Source organism: Pituophis catenifer, unplaced genomic scaffold, assembly GCF_029215685.1.
Source record: "Pituophis catenifer annectens isolate HBS135680 unplaced genomic scaffold, rPitCat1.0.hap2 SCAF_2, whole genome shotgun sequence".
Classification (NCBI taxonomy): Eukaryota; Metazoa; Chordata; class Lepidosauria; order Squamata; family Colubridae; genus Pituophis; species Pituophis catenifer.
Genome location: NW_027256882.1, coordinates 146,489,996 through 146,511,282, shown reverse-complemented (window position 1 = coordinate 146,511,282; position 21,287 = coordinate 146,489,996). Strand labels below are relative to the sequence as shown.

At 37.8% G+C, this 21,287-nt stretch overlaps 1 protein-coding gene across 1 annotated transcript in view; it reads right to left on the bottom strand.

The window, feature by feature from the left end:
- PRKCA (protein kinase C alpha) overlaps nucleotides 1-21,287 on the bottom strand; it is a 198,812-nt gene that overhangs the window by 27,396 nt on the left and 150,129 nt on the right. Inside the window, exons 5-8 of the mRNA XM_070934743.1 lie at nucleotides 19,586-19,714; nucleotides 6,113-6,269; nucleotides 5,885-6,019; nucleotides 5,208-5,304 (exon numbers count right to left, since the gene is read on the bottom strand). Of these exons, the coding sequence (XP_070790844.1) occupies nucleotides 5,208-5,304; nucleotides 5,885-6,019; nucleotides 6,113-6,269; nucleotides 19,586-19,714 (518 nt within the window). The remainder of the gene's footprint in view (nucleotides 1-5,207; nucleotides 5,305-5,884; nucleotides 6,020-6,112; nucleotides 6,270-19,585; nucleotides 19,715-21,287) is intronic.

The following is a 21,287-nucleotide window of genomic DNA, read 5'->3' as shown; positions in this document are numbered from 1 at the left end:
ATTAACATCATCTCCAGCCTAGTTTGGGATAGCAATGTAAACATATTGATATTGATATTACTTTATTTTAAACTGATGGATGTCCTCTCCCAAGGGCTTCATCTAAAAGTTAAGGGGAGGGGAGAATTATAGGCACCAAACTGACCTGTCCTCTTCTCTAAATAGTGGGAGGGAAAAAGGGAGAAAAAACTGCTTTATTTCCAATAAGTTTAATGAACCTTGCAGTATGTGAAAGAATAATTTGCAGATCTTTAGACGAAAGACTGAAATAAAACGGTAAAAAGAGGAATTGCAGGATAATTGCGGTATAGCATTATACAATGAAAATGTCCTTAGAAACAATCATCAGTTTTCTGTGCAGTTGGATATCATTATGCTATGTGCCTGCACGCACACTCATTTGTATTTTTCACAATCGCTGTAGCACACAGCTATCCAGCTGAGTGATCATGCTTACTTTCATTAGCCAACATTTTATGTCCTCTGGCACAGATGTTTGCTCATCCCTCTCATAATGCTTATTATGCCATGACATTACCCTGTTCTGAAAACTGCATTTATTTTATTCAAGACTGTAATTTAGGAACCGCTTAGTGCTTCTGTGAATGGCAAAGCAGAGATATATTTTCCAACAAATTCCAAAAGGAGCAGCCACTTAGCACTCCTGTTCTGAAGTTGACCTTGCAAGGTCTCCAATTTGGAGAAAATTTGTATGAGCTTGAGCAACAGTTTTTACCATTTTACAGAAAATCACTTTATAAGCAGGAAACGTATATTTGTCCAAGTTTCTTATTTGTGTTATTTGCTCACAGGTTCATCCCTGCTAGTTAGAAAATATTGGGGGAACTATTATTTTATCTCCAACCTCACATGGTTTGCTTTTCTTAAGGGCAAATAAATGACCATAACAACTGCTTTGCTTAGCAATGGAAATTCTGATCCCAATTGTGGTCATATGTTGAGGACTACCTGTATACTATGGTCTGTATATAGTCTCTCTACCATGTTCATTATATAGATGGAAGTATTAGGCTGATATTTTCAGCTCAAGGAAAGTGCATCCGAGAGGGGAGTAGGGGGCAGGAAGGCTTCACCCTCTGAGCCCAGAAATAATATAATCAAAAGAGGAAAATGAGCCTAATGTATCAATTGGCTAAAAGAAGGGAAAAAACCTAAAAGAACTAAACAGTACTTGCAGCGAACTTTGGTTTGGTTACCCCTTGCCCAGAGGAGTGGTAGGAAACATACTATTCCAGCTGCTATTCCAGAGTAGCTTAAAATTGCAGACTACAAATCAAATTCTTTTATCTTTCACAATTGCCAAGAAATGGTGAGCTTCCAGGAAGTTCATGATGCCACACAGTAGGGAGACATAATAGTTTTAAAAAAATATCTAGAGAATAATTTGTCTCTAGAGAAATCTGCTAGTGGTTCCATCTTCTTGCATTCCTTGATTTACTCCTTAATACAAAATCAAGCTATTAAGTACCCGTTGAAAAAGCTGCCATGATTGTCCACTACAAGCCAAAGGGCAGCATGAAAATCAAGCATATACCAATAAAATAAATATAGATTTTCTAAATAAAAGTAGCTTACTTTAACTGTAGGTCATGTGAACTGAGAAGTGCTGCTTATATGAAAAGGTAAATGTATAACAACATTTACCTTTCCTTATAGAGATTCTCAGTCATCCAGGTCATGGTTGTCCCAAAGGTGCTTTTTCAACTAGACTTTCTGGTCTTTGTTTGAAGATGTTTTCCTTCTTGGATGAAAAGCAAAACGTCTTCAAAGAAAAACCAGAAAGTCCAGTTGCCTCTTGAAAAAGCATCTTTGGGACATTTATCTTTCCTGTTTTCCTTTTGCATTTATGTTTCGGTAAATCACACTGCATTTGTCTACATTTGAAATACGCCTAAAAGGATTCCCACCCCCCACCTCATATCCAGACAGGAATCATGTCTAAAAAACTAAGTCACACTTGTCTCCCTAAATGATCAACACCAGTTTCAAATTTGAGTAATTATGTCAATCAGTGTTCTAAGGTTGACAATATTCCCAAGTAACAGTGTGTTTAAACTTTAAAATAAGCAGTCATTAAGCACATATTCATTCAATATTAGGAGTTCAGGAGACTCTATTGTGCAATTTATATATTTTTTCTAACTTGGAATAGATTTTTTTTTTTTTTGTAATTTAGGAAAAATTGTTTTCAGCGTTATTATTTAATAGCAACATTTATTTTTTTTAATTCAAACTGCAGGTCATAACTATGAGTTGCATTGATTTCTCTTCAAGTATTATGCTTGAGTTTGTTGACCTGCTAGGATGTCTTTTTCCCTGAAGAGATCTGCACTAAAAATTGTATTGTATAAAATACTCTAAAAACAAATTAATTGTATTTCAACAAGAAGCTAAGTGTTATTATATATATATATATAGCTCCCAAATTGCACCACAGAGTTGTTGCTTTTCAGCAAGATACAAAAAGCCCAGAAACTTGTGAATGAGATTTCACAGAACTAGGGCTGAAGAACATCTTAGCTTACGTAGGTAAAACCTGGCTAGAAAGAATATGTACATAAAAGCCTACAAAAAAGAAAAAGGAATATATATATATAGATTCAGCACATTCAGGAATCACCAGATTTGCTTTTCTATGCAGGTTTAGGTTCCTCTGTTGGCTTTTGGTTTCTCACTTGAAACTTTAGTGCTTTACCAGACATATCTGGTTTGAGATAGAAGCCAGCAACCAGAATGTAGGAAGAATTTGGAAGAGACCAGTGCTCTCCCAGGGTTTGTTGCTCAAAGGAGGTTGCTACAGAGGGAAACTCTGTGCATCTCCTGTGACCTTTGCAGAACCCTCTGTGAAACTGAGAAGGTAATGAGGGTAGTCCTCAACTTACAACCATTCATTTAGTGACTGTTCAAAGTTATAATGTGATTGAAAAAAGTACTTACAACGATTGCAGCATCCCCGTGATCAAAATTCAGGGGCTTGGCAACTGGCATGTGTTTATGACCGTTGCAGCATCCCAGGGGTCATGTGATCAAGATTTGCAGCCTTCCCAGCTGGCTTCAGTCAAGTGAAGTTAATGGGGGGAAGCAGGATCTGCTTACAGGTCATGTGATTCACTTAACAACTGCTGCGATTCATTTAACAATCATGGCAGAAGGTCATAAAATCAAGTGCAACTCATTTAACAGCCATCTTGATAAATTAGCAACAGAAATTCTGATCCCAATTGTGGTCGTAAGTAGAGGACTACCTCTATCAGCACAGCACAACTAGCAACGCTGATTGTATGAGCAAACAGACAGAGCAGGTTATGGGCTACAGAGAAAAAAATTGAGTTTTACACCTCTTTGCATGCATGCTTCCATTCCAGGTACAAATGTGCAGTGAAATGACCCCACAACTCAGCAACTCTGAGGTGTGAAACAGAAATACACAATGCTAGGAGAGTGCCACAAGTTTAAAATTGATACAGTAAGTCAGATTAATTAAACATTAATAAGAACAGCATTGATTTAAATCAGAAACAGGTATAGTGATCAGGTATTTACATGTTTTGTACACATACCCCAAAGTAAACTAAAGTCAAAGTTGTCCAATTGATTGAAAAATAATGTTCACAATACACTTAATTGGGTTCCAGAGACTGCAGCTGAAAGCAAAATTTAGGCTCTCCTGGGCAAATGAATTCATAAATGAGCCGAAACAGACACAAACCTTTACATGTCACATCTTTTTGCAAATCTGAATGCATACTTTATACTTAAGTGTAATTTATCAATGCAATAATTTAATTTAATAATTTAATCTTTTTGCAAATCTGAATGCATAGTTTATACTTAAGTGTAATTTATCAATGCAATAATTAAAAAAAAAAAACAGTGAATATGACAGGTGCTGAAATTTATGTTGGTATTAAATGGGTGTTATCAACATACTGAAAATAATAGAACCAGGGGTGAAAGGCTCCCGGTTCGGACCGGCTCGGGCGAGTAGATAGCGATGGCAACAGGCAGTTTGGAGAACCGGTAGCAAAAATCCCTGCCCCCGCCCCCCATGCCCAGCTGAGCCGCGCGATCATCAGAGCCTTTTTTTCTTTTAAATGGCTCTGACCAGCCAAGCTCTGACGATCCCAGCTGAGTTGCCTGCTAATCAGGCAACTCAGCTTGGATCGCCAGAGCCATGTAAAAGAAAAAAACTTTTTTCCTTTTAAATGGCTCGTGGCAAAAATCCCTCCCCCTCCCCCCCTCAGTTTGCAGCGCCTTGCTGTAATCCCTGCAAATCCATTGCATCAGCAAGCAACTGAATCTCCCTGCCTGCAATCAAGCAGGCAGGGAGTTGTGGACTTCAACTCCCAGAATTCCTAAGCCAGCAAAGCAAAGCTGGCTGAGGAATTCTGGAAGTTGAAGTCTGCAAGTCTTAAAGTTGCCAAGGTTGGAGACCCCTGTTCTATTGGGTAAGTTTTTTCCCCCCTTTGGGAGCTTTAAAAAAATAGTTAATTAGGGTTTTTTTTAGTTGTTCTTTTTTTAGACCTAGCCATTTAAAGTGTAGGAAGTTTTAAATTTAGCTGCTTTTATATAAAAATAAAAATAAATTAAAATAAAATAATATTTGTGCAGCTTTCTGAGATTTAGTGTGTTTCTGTAGTGTTTCACTCTAACTACACAAACACACAAAATCTCACAAAACTGTATGTGGAATTTTGTGTGTGTAAAATGTGAAAGTTGGTTTTTTGGGCTTTTTGTGGCTGTGTGAGGTTCCTGCTTGTTGCAGGGGCCATTTTGGGTCTAGCACAGCTGCTTTTATATTGTGGGTGAGCCAGTTGTGTTGTGTTGTGTTTTGTAGGTTAAAAAAGGGCAAAGAAGTGACATTGACTTGGCCATGCCCACCTTACCACCAAGCCACGTCCTCCCGGTCACCTTACCACCAAGCCCCACCCACTAATTAAGCCACGCCCACAGCACCAGTAGCAAACATTTTTGGATTTCACCCCTGAATAGAACCATAGCAAATTGCTGGCTAGAAAAGAATAGTATTAACCTAATGGGACCAGAGGTGTTGAAATGTTTATTTTTTAGGTAGTATTTCTACAGGAAAAACTTCTGAGATGCGAGAACGGACTCCAAAACAGACCCCTATATATTTCTCTAAACCACCCTATGACCTTATATTGACTGCAATAATATGGTCTCACCTCAAACTTCTGCCTCAGTTCTGTATTTCCATCTTCATCAGCTTCTGGTATTGGCACATTATAATACTCGCCTTCTTCCTGGTTAAGTAATTTATACCTGAACAATATGAGGAAAATAATTTGAGATATATAAAAAGGATCGTTTTATGCATTTTTGTTCTTACTATTTTGAATGCAGGTCATTTTTCCCCCCATAAGAAAAGACCAGAAATAGGAAGCTGTGTGCACAGTCCTACTATTCTAAATTTACTGAGGCCAAACAGGCTCTCCTTCATAAATGATGGTAAATAATCTTAAAGGGTGCAGCATTTGTCTGCAGTAAGAAATTAGCACAGAGGATGCTAAGTAGGCAGCTGATTTGAAGGCTGCTTCATCATCCCTTCTGGAGAAACCAGGAAGAGGGGTTGTATTATTGCCTTGGATTCTTCTACCCTTTGGGGAACCAACTGGGGGAAAAAAATATGCTGTTTCTACATCAAAGCAAGTTACTGACTGAAGTATTATTTGAAAACTCAGCAACTTTTCTGCTTTCCAATTCCTATAAGCTAATAATTACATGTTCTGTAAACTATCTAACTGACACAGTGAGAAAGCTTTTCAACAATTGAATAGAATGCATGGTTAATACGTTAAGGATGGATCAATTAAACGGTCCAGGGTTTACAAAGGTGTCTTACCACCCACAAGCTGGCGACTTCTTCAGTTCTGACACCCCAAAAGAAAGGGATCCCATGAAATCATTCCTTGTGGTTCGATCCCAATCCCAGACTTCCACTGATAACCTTCTGTCTTTGTCTGTGGGCTTTAATTTACTATGAACAGAAAAGCAATTTACCGTATTTAGGCATTCATACAACAAAATGTCATTGAAAAATGATTAAGCAAAATATCCACATGCCACTTACAATGCGAAGGACTCATTCCAGTGTGGATTGAGTGTTGAGCGGATGGTTTTTGTTTTCTGTTTACTTTCGTTCTTAGGATCTGGAATAAGTTTCAGTTTAACATACGGGTCTGAGAGTCCATTGGGATCCATAGGGATTAGATTTCTTGCATCCCGCACTGCAAACATACAAAATAACTATCAGTAAATTATAAAGATTATAAAAATAAGCCATCTGGGTGACCTTGGACCATTCCCTCTATCTCCGCTCAACCCACCTCATAGGGTTATTGTTGCAAGGAAAATAGGAGGAGGAAGGGGTATTAGGTATGTTCGTAGCCTCAATTTTTTTTGTAAAAATAATAAAGGTGGAAAATAAAGAAATATCTCTACTGTAATACATTCAACACAACGTTGAGCCATATTCCTACATTAAATGTTAAAAACATGCAGCAAGATGTTATTATAGATATATCATACATTGGAGAAAAAGTAAAGAGAAGAAAAAGAGATATGCTAGGACCTCACATTTCCTGTTCCCAAAACATCCTGTGGTCCAAATAACATAGTGGAGATCTTTTAAGAGAGCTATTGATGATAGTAATAACAAAGTCGAAAAGCTTCCATTGATATAAACTATGATGGCTCAGCTGTTAAACAATTAACATATCAAGATATCAGTTCTTGGCTTGCAACCTTTTATTTAGTGACCATTCGAAGTTACAACGGAAACTGAAAAGAGTGACTTATGACTTTTTTTCACATTTATGATAGTTGGAGCATGCCCAGGTGATCAAAATTTGGGTGGTTGGCAACCAGCATGTATTTATGACAGTTGTACTGTCCCAGGGTCATATGATCATCATTTGTAAACTTCCCAACCGGCTTCTGACAAACAAAGTCAATGGGGGAAGGCAGATTCGCTGAACGACGGTATGTTTCACTTAACTGCAGTGATTTGCTTAACAACTGTGGAAAAAAGGTTGTAAAATGAGGCAAAACTCACTTAACAAATGTCTCACTCAGCAACAGAAATTTTGGGCTCAGTGTTGGTCCTAAGTCGAGTACTTGTACCAGATCAGTTTAAATAGGGATTCTAATTTTGCCGTTGAAGTAGTCACTATTATGTTTGGCTTTGTATTCCTGAGCTGATGCATCTATTTTCAGTATAGAACATTCAGCTTACATTTGCTCAAAGGAGAACACAATCCTACTGATGGCTTATCAGCATTCTAATTAAGATGAAAAAAGTAGGGAATACGCTAAACAAACCAACAAAAATCTTATTGAAATTTGAACATTTTGCCAGAACAAGCTGACAGCCTGTTCTTGGGTGTCTGGGAAGGTAAAATATGTGGGTTATCTACCCATCCCTGCTGTAGAATTAGAACTGTCAAAATCCTTTACTCAAAGCAGACCTCCAAGCTAGTCTGGGAAGCACAGGAACCAGATGGGTTCTCTGAATTTTGTCTTGATTTTAATAATCTTTCAGGTACAACCGAAACACAGAATAAACTGGCTTTTTTTCAGGCACAGAGATTGTTTGGGGACATTTTATTTGCTGAAAGTAACACTCTTGTTTTTTCAAATTAAAAAAAGAGAGTAATATTTTTTTAAAAAAGGATTCTTCACACATGCAAGTTCTTCCTGTGGCAGAAGTACATTTGATCTAGTCAAGGCTTTTCTGGGAGTAAGGGAGGTGTAAGGTCTGCCATCTTCGGCTTTGTGCCTCACTGGTATCCAGCCATCAACTTCAGGGCGGATAGGAAGAGCAAGTTGGAAATAACAGGAAATATATGGGGCATAGGTGAGGAAAAGGGGAGATGACAGCTTGAATGACACCAGGGACGCAAGAAACCAGTCTGTGTCCGTCTTCAAGGCCATGAAGCTTGAGAAGCTTGAGAATGGAATGTGGATTGTTCCCAACATCCCGAGAAGTTCTCAAAACATCCATACGGCTTTCTATTGGCTGAAGACAGACTGGTCAAGGAGGGAGAGCCAGGACGAAGGGGAAAAGTTTGTAACCTTTTGCACAGGAACCTTTAATTACCTTAGTTCTAGCCTGACTTTACTGCAGCCAGAAACCTTTAATAAAATAATCCATCACTTCAACCAAATGGAGTCAAGGGTCTTTCTTTCCTAAGGGATCAGACTGGGGCAGGTTTGACAGGAGGAACATTTTATTTTCTCCTGCAGTCTCCACAATTTGAAGTTATTCCACAGATTGCCTAAAACCTGGGAGTGGAATGGGAAGCAGCATCAGCAAATCTTTCCTCTTCCAATGAAGTTATTCTCTATCATCTTTCTATTAATTGAATTGAATATCTGAGTAACCATCTTTCCCCAATGGTATTGTCCTGCCTCACTCATGCTGGCAGAAGGAGCCTACTATAGACCCCATCAGCCAAGGAATTTTGTCTGGTGAGGTCCAGAAAAGCCTTTCTGACATGGCCTCCATCCTTTGGGACATCTTGCTGCAGGAGATGAGATTAATCTCCTTTCTTTTGGCCTTCAGGAAAAGCCTTAAAACCTGGCTGTGCCGGTTGGCATGGGGCCCTGAAGGAGAAGCTGTTGGTTGGAGATGGTGCAGTAACAGAGAAGGTACCACCACTTCTCTGCACCAACCCGTGGTTTTTTTAGTTTGTTTTAATTTTTTTGTCAATTTCAATATGTTCTTATAATTGTTGTATCTGTATGTTTTTTTTAAATTGTAAGCTGCTCAGAGTTGTCTTGATGGGTGGCATATAAATTGAATAAACAAATTAAAAAACCATTATTTATCCACAAGATAAATAAAAGAGAGATAAAATATATGATGCGGGTAGGGGTTTTTTTTAGCTCATACCTCTTAACTTTTTTTAAGATCTAAAGGTTAAAAAAAAAAGAACTTAGGCAAATTTGCTAGATAAACAAAACCCAACATTCTGTAAACTTTAAATTTGGCCACCAATGCAGAAACAACTTAGCTATAAATTGCAAGTCAGAACATTTTTCCAGACAGCTTCTGAGAACATGACCCATTTTTCTTTCTGAAAATAAAGGAATGACTGTGGTGGGAGTTGCAGCAACACAGTACTGCTTTTGTCTATCAGAAATAATAAACAACGAAGAGCAAAAGGCTCAGAATCTCTGGCCATGTCACCAAAACACCCAATGAAATGTGCATAATTGTTCAGTAAAAGGTCAGTTGCATCATTTTAGTTTCTTTAATATTAAATCTGGCACCAAAAAAGCTCTACTTGTAACATGGGGTGAAGAAAACAAGCATTTAGGTACAATAAAATTATTTCTTTGCAAAATCCAAATGCTTAAAAAGTGAAAAAATAAGTAGAAAATGGGCTATTTATTTGAATGATAGAATAACTAAAATAACATATTTAATTTTTCAGCTGGGGATGAATAGTGTTAAATATGTATCCATATATCCATCCATATACCCATATCTATCTATCTATCTATCTATCTATCTATCTATCTATCTATCTATCTATCTATCCATCCATCCATCCATCCATCCATCCATATACCCATATCTATCTATCTATCTATCTATCTATCTATCTATCTATCTATCTATCTATCTATCCATCTATCTATCTATCTATCCAGCCATCCATCCAGCCATCCAGCCATCCAGCCATCTTTTAATTATTGAATGTGATGGCTGGAATATGATGGGAGTTATAGTTCAGTGACTTATGGATTACCACAATTCACTGTCCTTCCATAAATAATTTTGATTTCATGACATGTGGAAGATCATTGCCTTCTCACTCTCAAGCCCCCCCCCCAATTATCTTATTTTAATAGAACTGTTAATTCAGATCAGGACAGAATGCATGCATGTAGGATTGATGTCGACCAATGTAACTAGTTTCCTTTTCTGTCTGCAATCCAATTATAAGAGAGTAGATTTATAATTTAACTGAACTGTATTATTCTCATTAAAATACTTTTGAATTTTACAAAAATATACTGATATATTTTATGACTAGGGCATGGTTACAGTGCTGAACTAGAAACAGTGTTAACAAAAAATGAAATATAGCACCAACAAATCTTCTTACCGATAAATCATATACCCTGGAGCAATTATTTCAAATATAAGAACAAGAACTGCATAATACTCAACACTTCAATAATTTTATCTGTTAGCCTCTTCAACATACCGGTATTGAGGGGATAAAAAAGATGGTACCTAATCTAATTTAGGATAAATTGAATAGCCAACTATTCAAAGTCATTGATACTTGCTTTGTAGCTCCAAATTATATTACTACTGCGTTTTGTGTTGGATGCACCTAGCAAGATGCTTCCGAGTTGAAAGAATTAGCCGGTGACATCACCTTTGTCTAGGGGATACCCGAGGGCGCTCCTTTCATGTCCCTGGTATTTTCCCACTGAAGTGGTACCTATTTATCTACTTGCATTTGCATGCTTTCAAACTACTAGGTTGGCAGGATCTGGGACAAACTAATGAAAGCGCATTCTGTCACGCATCTTGTTCTTGGGTTTTGAACTGTGGAGCCATTGACCTCTCAATGGCCTTCTGCCTTAGCGTTCTAACCGCGAGCCACTTTTAAAGATTATATTAAAAACATTGTAGCATTTTTGTCAATGTATTTATGCATATTCTAAAATAATGAATAATTATTGACTATTGTTTAGTATTGGAACCTTTGTCAGTGCTTGGCTAAGCTTCATCAATTACTTCATTCATGGGGTTTGTGAAAGAAACAATGCCACAACTTAGTACTAAACGTGTCTTGAAGAACCTGCTGGCTGCTCCAACAGGGTATTTTCCCCATCTTTCTTGACTAATTCTTCATGAAATAAACCAGAATCCCTGGTTTACATGATTTGATCTATTTGGACATTGGCAGCTGTGTCACTCTGCTGCTTGTTCATGGTTAAGCCCTAATACCATTTAGCCTGGTGTATGAATGTGGTCGGTGTTACAAATTGTGGGCAAAATTATATTCCACTGTAAAAGGAGAAGAACCAAGCCTAAGGAAAGAGGAAATTAGAGGACAAAAATAATAGTGAAGAAAAATGCTTAAACTCAGAAGGAAAAGCCATTAATTTTTAGATTAAGACAGTAGCATTCATTTGTTTAAGCACAGATCTAACTCAAAGGAGTTTTGGCATCAATTAAAAATAATTTATTTTAAATGTCGAAATGATTTGATAGTTAGAGTGAGGAATGATGACAGGTTCAGAAGCCAATCTGTTGTACATTTCAAAATCTCACTTTAGGGGAGGGGAGAGGGGAGAAACCAGAAGGGTTCTGTAAGGTCCTAAATACTTATAGCAGTTATGTTCACAGTTGAAACACAAACAGATCAATATTAAAAGGATGACTACTACTATTTGTAGGTGGAAAAAGCTCCCACAAAAAAATTGAGTTAATAAAGCATGACAGGTCCACATGCAATATTAACTGGGGAACAGGAGAACAGATAGAGGGAAGATGCTAAAACCTGCACAGGGAAGGATTGAAGAAGATGTAGAGCATATAGGAAGGTTTAATCTTACATGCACATTTCAAACGGTTTATTTCAAAAGTCTTATGTCCAAGACTTCTACCCCTCAAAACAGGTCATGTTGTATAGGCAAGTCTGATTCTCTTAAACTGAAAATTGTTAGTGTGTAGAATAGAAAATAAACTTCTTCTGGCTAATTGTGTTTAGAGTCAACTAGCTTTCTTTTTCCTAATTCTGTCTAGAAGCTCCCGCTTTATGTACATTTGGGCTGCCACTCAGAAATGCAGTTTCTCCCCAATTACAGGGATATATTGTTAGAATAATAGAATAGAATAACAGAGTTGGAAGGGACTTTGGAGGTCTTCTAGACCAACCCCCGCTTAGGCAGGAAACCCTACACCACTTCAGATAAATGGTTATCTAATTGCTTCTTAAAAACTTCTAGTGTTGGAGCATTTACAACTTCTGGAGGCAAATTGTTCCACTGATTAATTGTTCTAACTGTCAGGAAATTTCTCCTTAGTTCTAAGTTGCTTCTCTCCTTAATTAGTTTCCACCCATTGCTTCTTGTCCTACTCTCAGGTGCTTTGGAGAATAGCTTGACTCCCTCTTCTTTGTGGCAACCCCTGAGATATTGCAACACTGCTATCATGTCACCCCTAGTCCTTCTTTTCCTAAGACTAGACATATCCAGTTCCAGCAACCGTTCTTTATATGTTTTATCCTCAAGTCCCCTAATTATCTTTGTTGTTCTTCTTTGCACTCTTTCTAGAGTCTCAACATCTTTTTTATACCATGGCGACTAAAATTGGATGCAGTATTCCAAGTGTGGCCTTACCATCACACATTAAATCAAATATTGATGCTTCATGATTCAACTCAAAACAGTATGTTTGTACATGGGGGGTAATGAGAGTCATTTTGGTCTAGTGGTTAAGGTGCCAGCCTAGAAACCAGGAGACAATCAGTTCTTAGTCCTATCTTACACATGAAAAAGCAACTGGGTGACTTTGGACCAATCATCAGGGTCCTGCTTTAGGCATGAAAGCTGCTGGGTGACTTTGGGCCAGTCACTTTTTCTCAGCCCAACACATCACACAGGATTGTTGTTGTGGGGAAAATAGGAGAAGGAGGGAGAATTAGGTACGTTCGCCGACTTGTGTTATTTATAAAAATAATAAAAGTGGGATTAATTAAATGCTTTGAGAAAAAAAGGCCAAGGAAGAATTGCATGACTGAACATGCTTCCCTTCCCTTTGTTTGCTATATTTAATAATTTCTCTCAAGTAGCTCCCACCTGAAACTACCTTCTCTGTAACCTATGAAGGAGGAAATATCTCTCCTGTTGATTCTTGACCAGCATTGTTGGCAAAGTTGTTACCCACATGCTATATATTTTACAAATGGAAATTCTAGCTTAAAATTAATAGACATTGTATCTATGAGTTTCTGTGGTACAAAATTATTTTTTTATGAAAGACCCAGAAAACTGAATCCTTGTTGTAGTAGCAAGGATGGAGTTGGGGTGCACTCTGTGATCTAGGAATCCACACTGATGGGCAACATCCAGGGAACTGCAAATAAGAAGTATCTCTGTTTTATTTCTCATGACACTCAATATCAAGAAAGAGAGAAAGAGGGAGGGAGGGAGGGAAGGAAGGAGGGAAAGAAAGAGAAAAAAAGAAAGAAAGAAAGAAAGAAAGAAAAAGAGAGAGAGAAAGAAAGAAAGAAAGAAAGAAAGAAAGAAAGAAAGAAAGAAAGAAAGAAAGAAAGAAAGAAAGAAAGAAAGAAAGAAAGTAAGTTCAACTTCAGGCTAAAACACAGGCTGCTGAAGGAAAAAAAGTCTTTGCTTTTCTTGCCTTTGTTTTATAAGATCTGTTCTATTTGTACTTTTGTCTACATAATTAGCACTCTGATATCTTCTTTCTATTTAGCTGATCAAGGTTTATTATTTCCCCTTTTTGCTGCTAGTGATTGGAAAGAATACCAATTAGAAAGGACTACCATTTCTGTAGTCTGCCTCTTTGATAGCAACCTGTCTTGAATGAGACAGGTCAAGAGAGGTTGGAAGCATCAGCTTTTTCCATTTCAAAATCAAAGGTTGGACGTTAACATTCACGCATCAAGTAAAACAGAAATTTTGAAAGCAAAGCCGTAATCAGTACCTTCTTTTGGAAGTCTGAGTCAACTGCAAATTAGTTTGGGAAATTTGCTGGCTGATCATTTCCACCTGTTTTGTTCCAAATATATTGTAATGCTACATGCCTCAGATCCTGGAATAGGATAGCCAAGAAATCAAGTCCTCAACCAAGTGTAAATACTAAGTTTATTACACGGGCGTGCAAGGTCGAAACTCCCACCATCTTTTGCCATTGGCTGGGCCAGCTGTGACAGATGAAAAGTGGTCCTATACCTCTGGAGAACACTGTGCCTATTGTGGTTTCATTGTTTTGCAAAGCCCAAGGTTCCCTCCACTCCTTTCCTTATGCTGTTCTGAGCTTCTTTTGTTTGTATATCATATGGGAAATAATCTGTAGTAACAAACATCCAGATTGAGATGGGCTGGGAGAGACTCCAGTCTCTAGTGCAATTCATATAACACAAAGAGAAATCAGCTTCTCTAGTTGTTAAACCTGCACTGAGAAGACACTTTTAAGAGAAAGTGTAATACTTCCCTCATATGGAAAACAAGAAATCCAAAACTATTCCACTGAGGTGTCTAAGGATGTAAGGTTAAGGAAGCATTGGATTTTCTCATTTTTCTTGCCACAGAGTTACCTGATCATCACCAAAATAAATTAGGAAGACTATATTTTTCCCATGGCATTATGTTTCATCATGCAGGATGCCTTTCTATACCTTGAGGCTCTGTAATACATTATGATTCTCAGTTTACCGAAGTTATTTTAATGTGTCTCTCAGGAGCAATAGCACTTCATTATATTCCCAGGTTTTGACTCCTGAGGCGTAATTCTGTAATAACCACAGAGCAGTAAGAAGTTTCTATTTCACCCGTGCTCTATACTGCAAGGTAGAGAACAGTGATTCATTTCTCTGAAAATAAGTTTAATACCTAATATAATGACATTGCTGTAACTTTATTACACTATATTTGAAACAGAAAAAGAAAGTGCTTTGGTGTAGTGATTAAGGCACAGGCTAGAAACCAGGAGACTAGGAGTTCTAGTTTTGCCTTAGGCATGAAAGCCAGCTGGGTGACTTTGGGCCAGTCATTCTCCCTCAACCCAGTTTATCTTACAGGGTTGTTGTTGTTGGGGGGAAATAGGAGGAGGAAGGAGTACTAGGTATTAGGTATGTTTGCTACCCTGAGTATTCATAAAAAACAATATTTAAAAAAAGGGAAAATATTTTTCAGTTCTACCTATTCCAACCACAGAGATTTATTACTGTTTCAGAAATTAAATGCACATGAAAAATGTCCATATTCCCTCAATATACTTTGTAGAATGCGCTATCAGTAAAATATGGATAACTTTTCCCCACGGTGATTGCCTTCTTGTAGACCCTGCCTGAAGAAATAATATATCAACTAACGGTTTGTCATGCTTCAAAGTTTAAATTCATAAATTCTTTCACAATTCAAAAGATGCCATTTTCTGGGGAAGCCTAAAGGCATAGGGCAAAATTTTTATCATAATTCTCACATTCTGAAAATGTCCATGTATTCTTTCCATTATGGGGGGAAAAAAAGTAAGAGCATACATGAAGGTAAAAACAGTGAAATAGGTAACATGTCTTAAAACATTAATCCTCTCTCTCTCTCTCTCTCTCTCTCTCTCTCTCTGTGTGTGTGTGTGTGTGTGTGTGTGTGTGTGTGTGTGAAGGTGGGAGAAACTAATATCCTGAAGAGAACCCTTCTTTCTAAAAGACAGAACAAGTTGCAGTCCATCATTTGGAGATCCATTTGCTGTCCATCTCTGGCTCTGAAGACTTGTGTTTGCACTGTAATACAGTATGTGCTGAATGAAAAGTATGCATACATGGACATACATGTATTCTTAATCATTGGCTCACCTCAGCAGCAGTCAGGTCCACCATCTGGAACCAACTACAAGCAGTTCTCATTTAACAAGTGTTCAACTTTACAACAGTGCTGAACATGTGATACAGTACTTACAACTGGTCCTTGAAGTTGCAGATGTCCTAATTATCATAATTAACCAAGGACTTTCTGTAAAGCCCAGGCCAAAATGATTTGCTTTGAAGAGAATAAGACTGGCATTGTCCAATACATGCCATTATTAAAATAGGTTTTATTCTATTTTTTAAAAAATGATATTATTCCTTGCTTTGTAATTTGCAGTAATATTAGTTCTCTAAGCATGGATAGAAATTCCTGGCCATTGAAAAGATCCTTTTCTCAAATCCGAATCCACTTAACATTTGAAGAAATAACAATAACTCCCGGTGGGACAAGAAGTGACATTTTTTGCTGTCCCCAGCCTCCAGAGACTGCTAGAGAGGCTCCTAGAGACTCCTAGAGAGGCTCCTAGAGACTCCTAGAGAGGTTCTGGAGGCTGGGGACAGCAAAAAATGTTACTTCCTGTCCCACCGGGAGTTGGGAAATGGGCCCTTTCAGCCACCGTAGGGCCTCCAAGGGAGTGGGAAAGGCTGTTTTTACTCTTCCCAGATAAATAGAAAGGATCTGGAACCAGGTAAGAAAGAAAAACGGGCCTACCAGGCCATCATGTGCCAGGAACGGGGTGGTGGTGGTGGGGTGGGTTGCGCGCGCATGCGCATGGGCACGTGCATGCGCGACTCTCCCCTGCCCCCCCCCCTCTCCTGGCACACGATGGCAAAAAGGTTAGCCGTCACTGGTATAGGGTTTCCTGCTTGAGCAGGGGGTTGGACTAGAAGACCTCCAAGGTCCCTTCCAGCCCTGTTATTCTGCTATTATCCCCTGGTTTAGCTTTATTTTTGACATCTCAGAGTCTATTATTTTATAAGAAGTAGAAAATCTCCATCTGTGCTAATTGCCTTAAAGGACCAAACCAGCCATTTGAGAAAGAAAAGGCATTATTTTCTCCAGAATGACCCTACATTATGCAGGACAGGCAAAAGCAAAGAAAACAAGGTCATGCGCACTTCAAGAAGAGCTGCTCTCCTAGATACCCCCGTCAGAGATGATTCTGAGGAATCAAGGAAGGAAAAAAGGAAGGACATAGTTCTGCCCACCAACCACCCATCAAAAAAACCACCAAACGAACAACAACAAAAAAAAAAAAAACACCACATCCCCTTCTTCCAATTTGCTATAGGACTATAAAAGCAGGCCATGTGCTTTCTTCTAGCATGACAAATCAAAGGAGTTAATTAGGAGACAGAAGGAGGAGGAGGAGGAGAAGAAGCATACAATAGAGAAAGGATAAAATACTGTACTAGCAGCAGGGTGGAGGTGGATAGCAATTCCGTCAGCGCTTCAAGGCTTATGTGACACTGTCACTTTTGTATCTGCTTAACTGCCTTTTCTACCTTCAGGGCATCTGGCAAAGTAAGGCCTACTTTATTTATTTATTTAGCACAATGCATTTTAAGAGCAATTGGAAGTCTGATTCAGACTCCTACAGAATTCTGCCCAGGGTAACACTAAATTAAGCCCTAAGATCAGCAAAAATTAGAGGTAACTCAATACCGCTTTCCGGAAGATGATTCAGAATACTGACACTCCTACATCTTGCCAGGCTAAGAATATCATGCTTCCTTCCACCTCAAGTTGTGAGGAGAGCTCCCCCATAATTTTCCTCTCCCTCAGCTATTTGGGGCTATGAGAATAGAGAAAATAGCATCCACCATTGGTAGTTCTCTTGAAATATCAGGCCAGCTAGTTTTGTTAAGGTAGATTTCCCTACCAGATTCTTTTGTGTCTTACATCAGTGTTTGAACTCCCTTTGCTGGCTGGGGAATTCTGGGAGTTAAAGTGCACACATCTTCAAGCTGATAAGATTGAGAAACACTGCCTTACATTATCTGGGGTTTTGATTGTTGGGTGCACTATCGTGATATGGTGCGCATGATGGGACTCGGAGTCCTCCATGCTGCACATTACTTCTGGCCAAGACAAAAGAGTTGGTACCAATGATTAGTAACAGAACCTGTGTCTCTAAGTTTAACAAGTGATCAATATTGATCAGCCCATGGTAAACAAACCTTAAACTTAAAATTTAATCCCAAAAGAAATACAGGTAGTGTTTGTTTTACAACTGTTCGTTTAGTGATCATTTGAAATTACAACAGCACTGAAAGAAGTAACTTATGACTGTTTTCCACACTTATGACCATTGCAGCAAAACTCACTTAACAAATGAGCTTACTCGGCAACAGAAATTTTGGGCTCAGTTTTGGTTGTAAATTGAAGGCTACCTGTAACACTCATGAGGACTGAATGAAGAAACAGGTTATGTAAGTCTTATATTAGGGAACAGTATAGCACAAAGTTTTCCTAGGATGCAGGAAGCAGCAGACAAGTGAAGAGGATTACGGATTGACATTTCATTGTCACACCAAGAACTACTACTTTGGACATGAATTAAATCAGCCAACTGTCTCTATCATACACACACTAAAAGGAAGAGATTTCTGATTTCATTCTTGCAAAAACGTTTACCATGAGGATAATAACCTTGTCACAGAAAATGCTAGAAATATTACAGATAGCGGCCTCCTAAATTCAGTGTCAATTATATTGCCAATAGCCTACGAATAAAAATAGACTTAAAATTATTTTGCCTTTCCTAATTTGAAAAAAGAGTCTGCGGAAAGCTTAGTTTTCATTTTCATGGGCTGCTGCTTTGGAGGGGTCACTGAAGTTGAAAGGAAACCAAGCTACCTTAAGCAGTAGGATTGAGCAGCCTGCATTTTGTCAGTTGTAGCAAAACATGATTCAACTGTATCTATTTTAAAAGTATTTAAAAATAACAAAGAAAACAAAACATCTAGCTTTCTTGTTTCATTTTCTATTTTTGTAGTTTCAGATGAAGATAGAATCGTAACGTTATTTGCTCATTATAGTCACCCAAGCAAAAGCTTTCCTAACAGATGGAGGTCTACTTCCAGTGAACACATTCAATAAAGGGTGGCCCATCAGCTTTTCGGATAAATTAATTCTACAGTCATGTTAGTGTTGGGAAGCTGTTTCCCAACTTCAATTTCCTTCTATTTTAACACAACTTAAATAACAGTGTTTATTTTCTACACCCTGAAAAAATAAAGGAGAGATTTTGATGTATCTTTCTGTGACAGCTGACACTTGAAGTATGTTATCACACGCCCCAAAGCTAAAATACCAACTTCCTTCACATGTGCCTCTTAAGATTTAGGCTCTAATTGCCTGATCATCCACAATGCCATTCTCTGAATATGCTGATTTATTTATTGCTTTAATTTATATGCCACCCATCTCACTGTCAAGTGACTTTGGGCAGCTTAGAACAATGTCAAAATGTGATATAAAAGAATAAGAACATTAAAAGCTTTAAGAATTAAAACATTACAATTGACGAAGAACTAGATAAAAAGGAATCAATGTGTAAACAGGATGGAGATGGGATCTTCTCCTAATCTACTAAGCACCTCCATAGGCATATGTCTATTTTGTAGCTGCATCACATTGCTGACTTCTATTCAGTTTGTAATCAATTACTATTTCAAGGGATTTTTTTCTTAGCATTATTGCATAACTACCATGCTGAATTAGGCCAAAAGGACATTCTGTTCCTTGCTGGAAGCCCCAAAGCAGAATATGGGCACACTGTGGCATTTTCCATCCTCACTTTCCAGCCATGGATGCGGGATACGTTCTTATATGGATAAGTAAGCCTATTACATTCTTCAGTTCAAAGGAATTCATAATCCTTTGTTCCAGCCAGGAGCTGAAGTTTTACTGAATATAGTACATAAGCCATTTTTTATGCTTATTGCCTCAAAGCTATTCAATATAAACGAATAAAAGCATCCTTAAATGAGGTACATTACATCTAAGAAGCTTTCCTTACCTGTGACTTCCAGCTTGTCACCAGTCACTTCAACCTTCAAATAAATCCTCCCTCTTTTTTCCGTGTGATCCATTCCACAAAGACTTGGAACATTTATTACACATTGTTTGTGAACATTCATATCACAAGCTGAAAGTCAGAAAATAAATAATTTAACATCCTAAGGAGTGAAAAAGACAGACATAACTAATTGGCACTACCAGTTTCACACTGCCAGGAAAGTTGATCTTTCCTTTGGGCTATTAAGGAAAGTTGGTCAATTTATAGTCCACTCAAAAAAAAAAAAATCTTTACACATTCAGTACATAAGGTAAGAAGTGTTTGTAGTATCTTCTCACAAATGAAAGCAAGTATCTTCTCTGTCATAGGGCAGAACAAAATAAGGCAAAAACAAATCTTGAGGAAAATGATTTTGAGTTAAGAAACAGCTATTTTTGCTGCAGTCTTGAAGACCACTTTTACACAAATCATACATGACATACGACAAATTTGGCCAGAGTCAATGATTCCCCAACATACCAAATAAGTTTTGAGGCAAATGTTAATGATGCCAATTTAGACATTAAAAACTATATGGGTGGCATTTAGTTGAAAATAAGGAGGAAAATGTGGGGAAACGTAAGTTGGTTGAATACCTGATAGGGTTTTATAGAAAGCAAAATGAAAATAAAAACACACTCAATAAGATGAGATCTCCTCTTTTTTGGGTTTGACCACCGGCCAATCATTAAATTCCAGTTTTTTAAAAAACACTGTACAACTATTTATGATTATTTCAATGCTACTGTTTTTGAGCATCCATTAATGCGTACATAGTTTTTCCATTAATAAAAACCTAGGTTATGCCTCATCAGGAAAGCTGCCACATATTAGCAAAAGAATTATATGTTTTAGCTATTCCCTAGGAAACATGATGTAAAAAAATGCTTTCTGAGTTGATTTTTAAAAATCTGATTGGGAAAATAAGTGACCACAACTATTTTTAATCAAAATCTTGACAAGTGCTTTGTTTGACAATAAAACTGCTGAATCAAAATGTTGTAAGTATTGAGACACCTAATTTATAGCTCTTGCACTTTTATGGAAAAGTGTTATCTTTATACCTTGACATTAGAATTCCTTCAGAAATTATAGACAGAGTTTTAATTCTAGAGGTAAATCTGGTTATGCAACATTCTCATATCTAACAGTGGGAAACAGCAACACATGTTGAAAGGCAGAAAAACTGAAAGAGTTCTTTGTTTTTCTTCCATAAGAAACAAAGTCTTAAGAATGCCTGATTTTTCTCAAAGCCAACCACTGAGCCATGGGAATGTGGGGAGTCAGAACAAGTGAAAGTCAGTGTAGCACAGTAATTAAAATGCTGGGGACTTCAACCATAGAAATCCAAGTTCCAGTCCCCTCTCAGCAATGAAGCTCACTGACTGACTTTGGACCCACTCATTCTTTCTTAACACAATCAGTTTTTGAAGCTTGATGCTCTGGTGATAAAATAAGGGAGGACTACCATGGATGCTGCCTTGTGTTAAGAGGGAAGACAGAATGTAGATGCAATACTATGCAAATAAAAAACAACAACTCAAGCCTACCAAAATTGTAGACCAAGCAACAATGGAGATTAATCCCTTTTTATATAGGGTTCTCCACAACATGCATATATTCGAGAAAAAGGGTGGCCTGAACTGTAGCATCATATCTTATT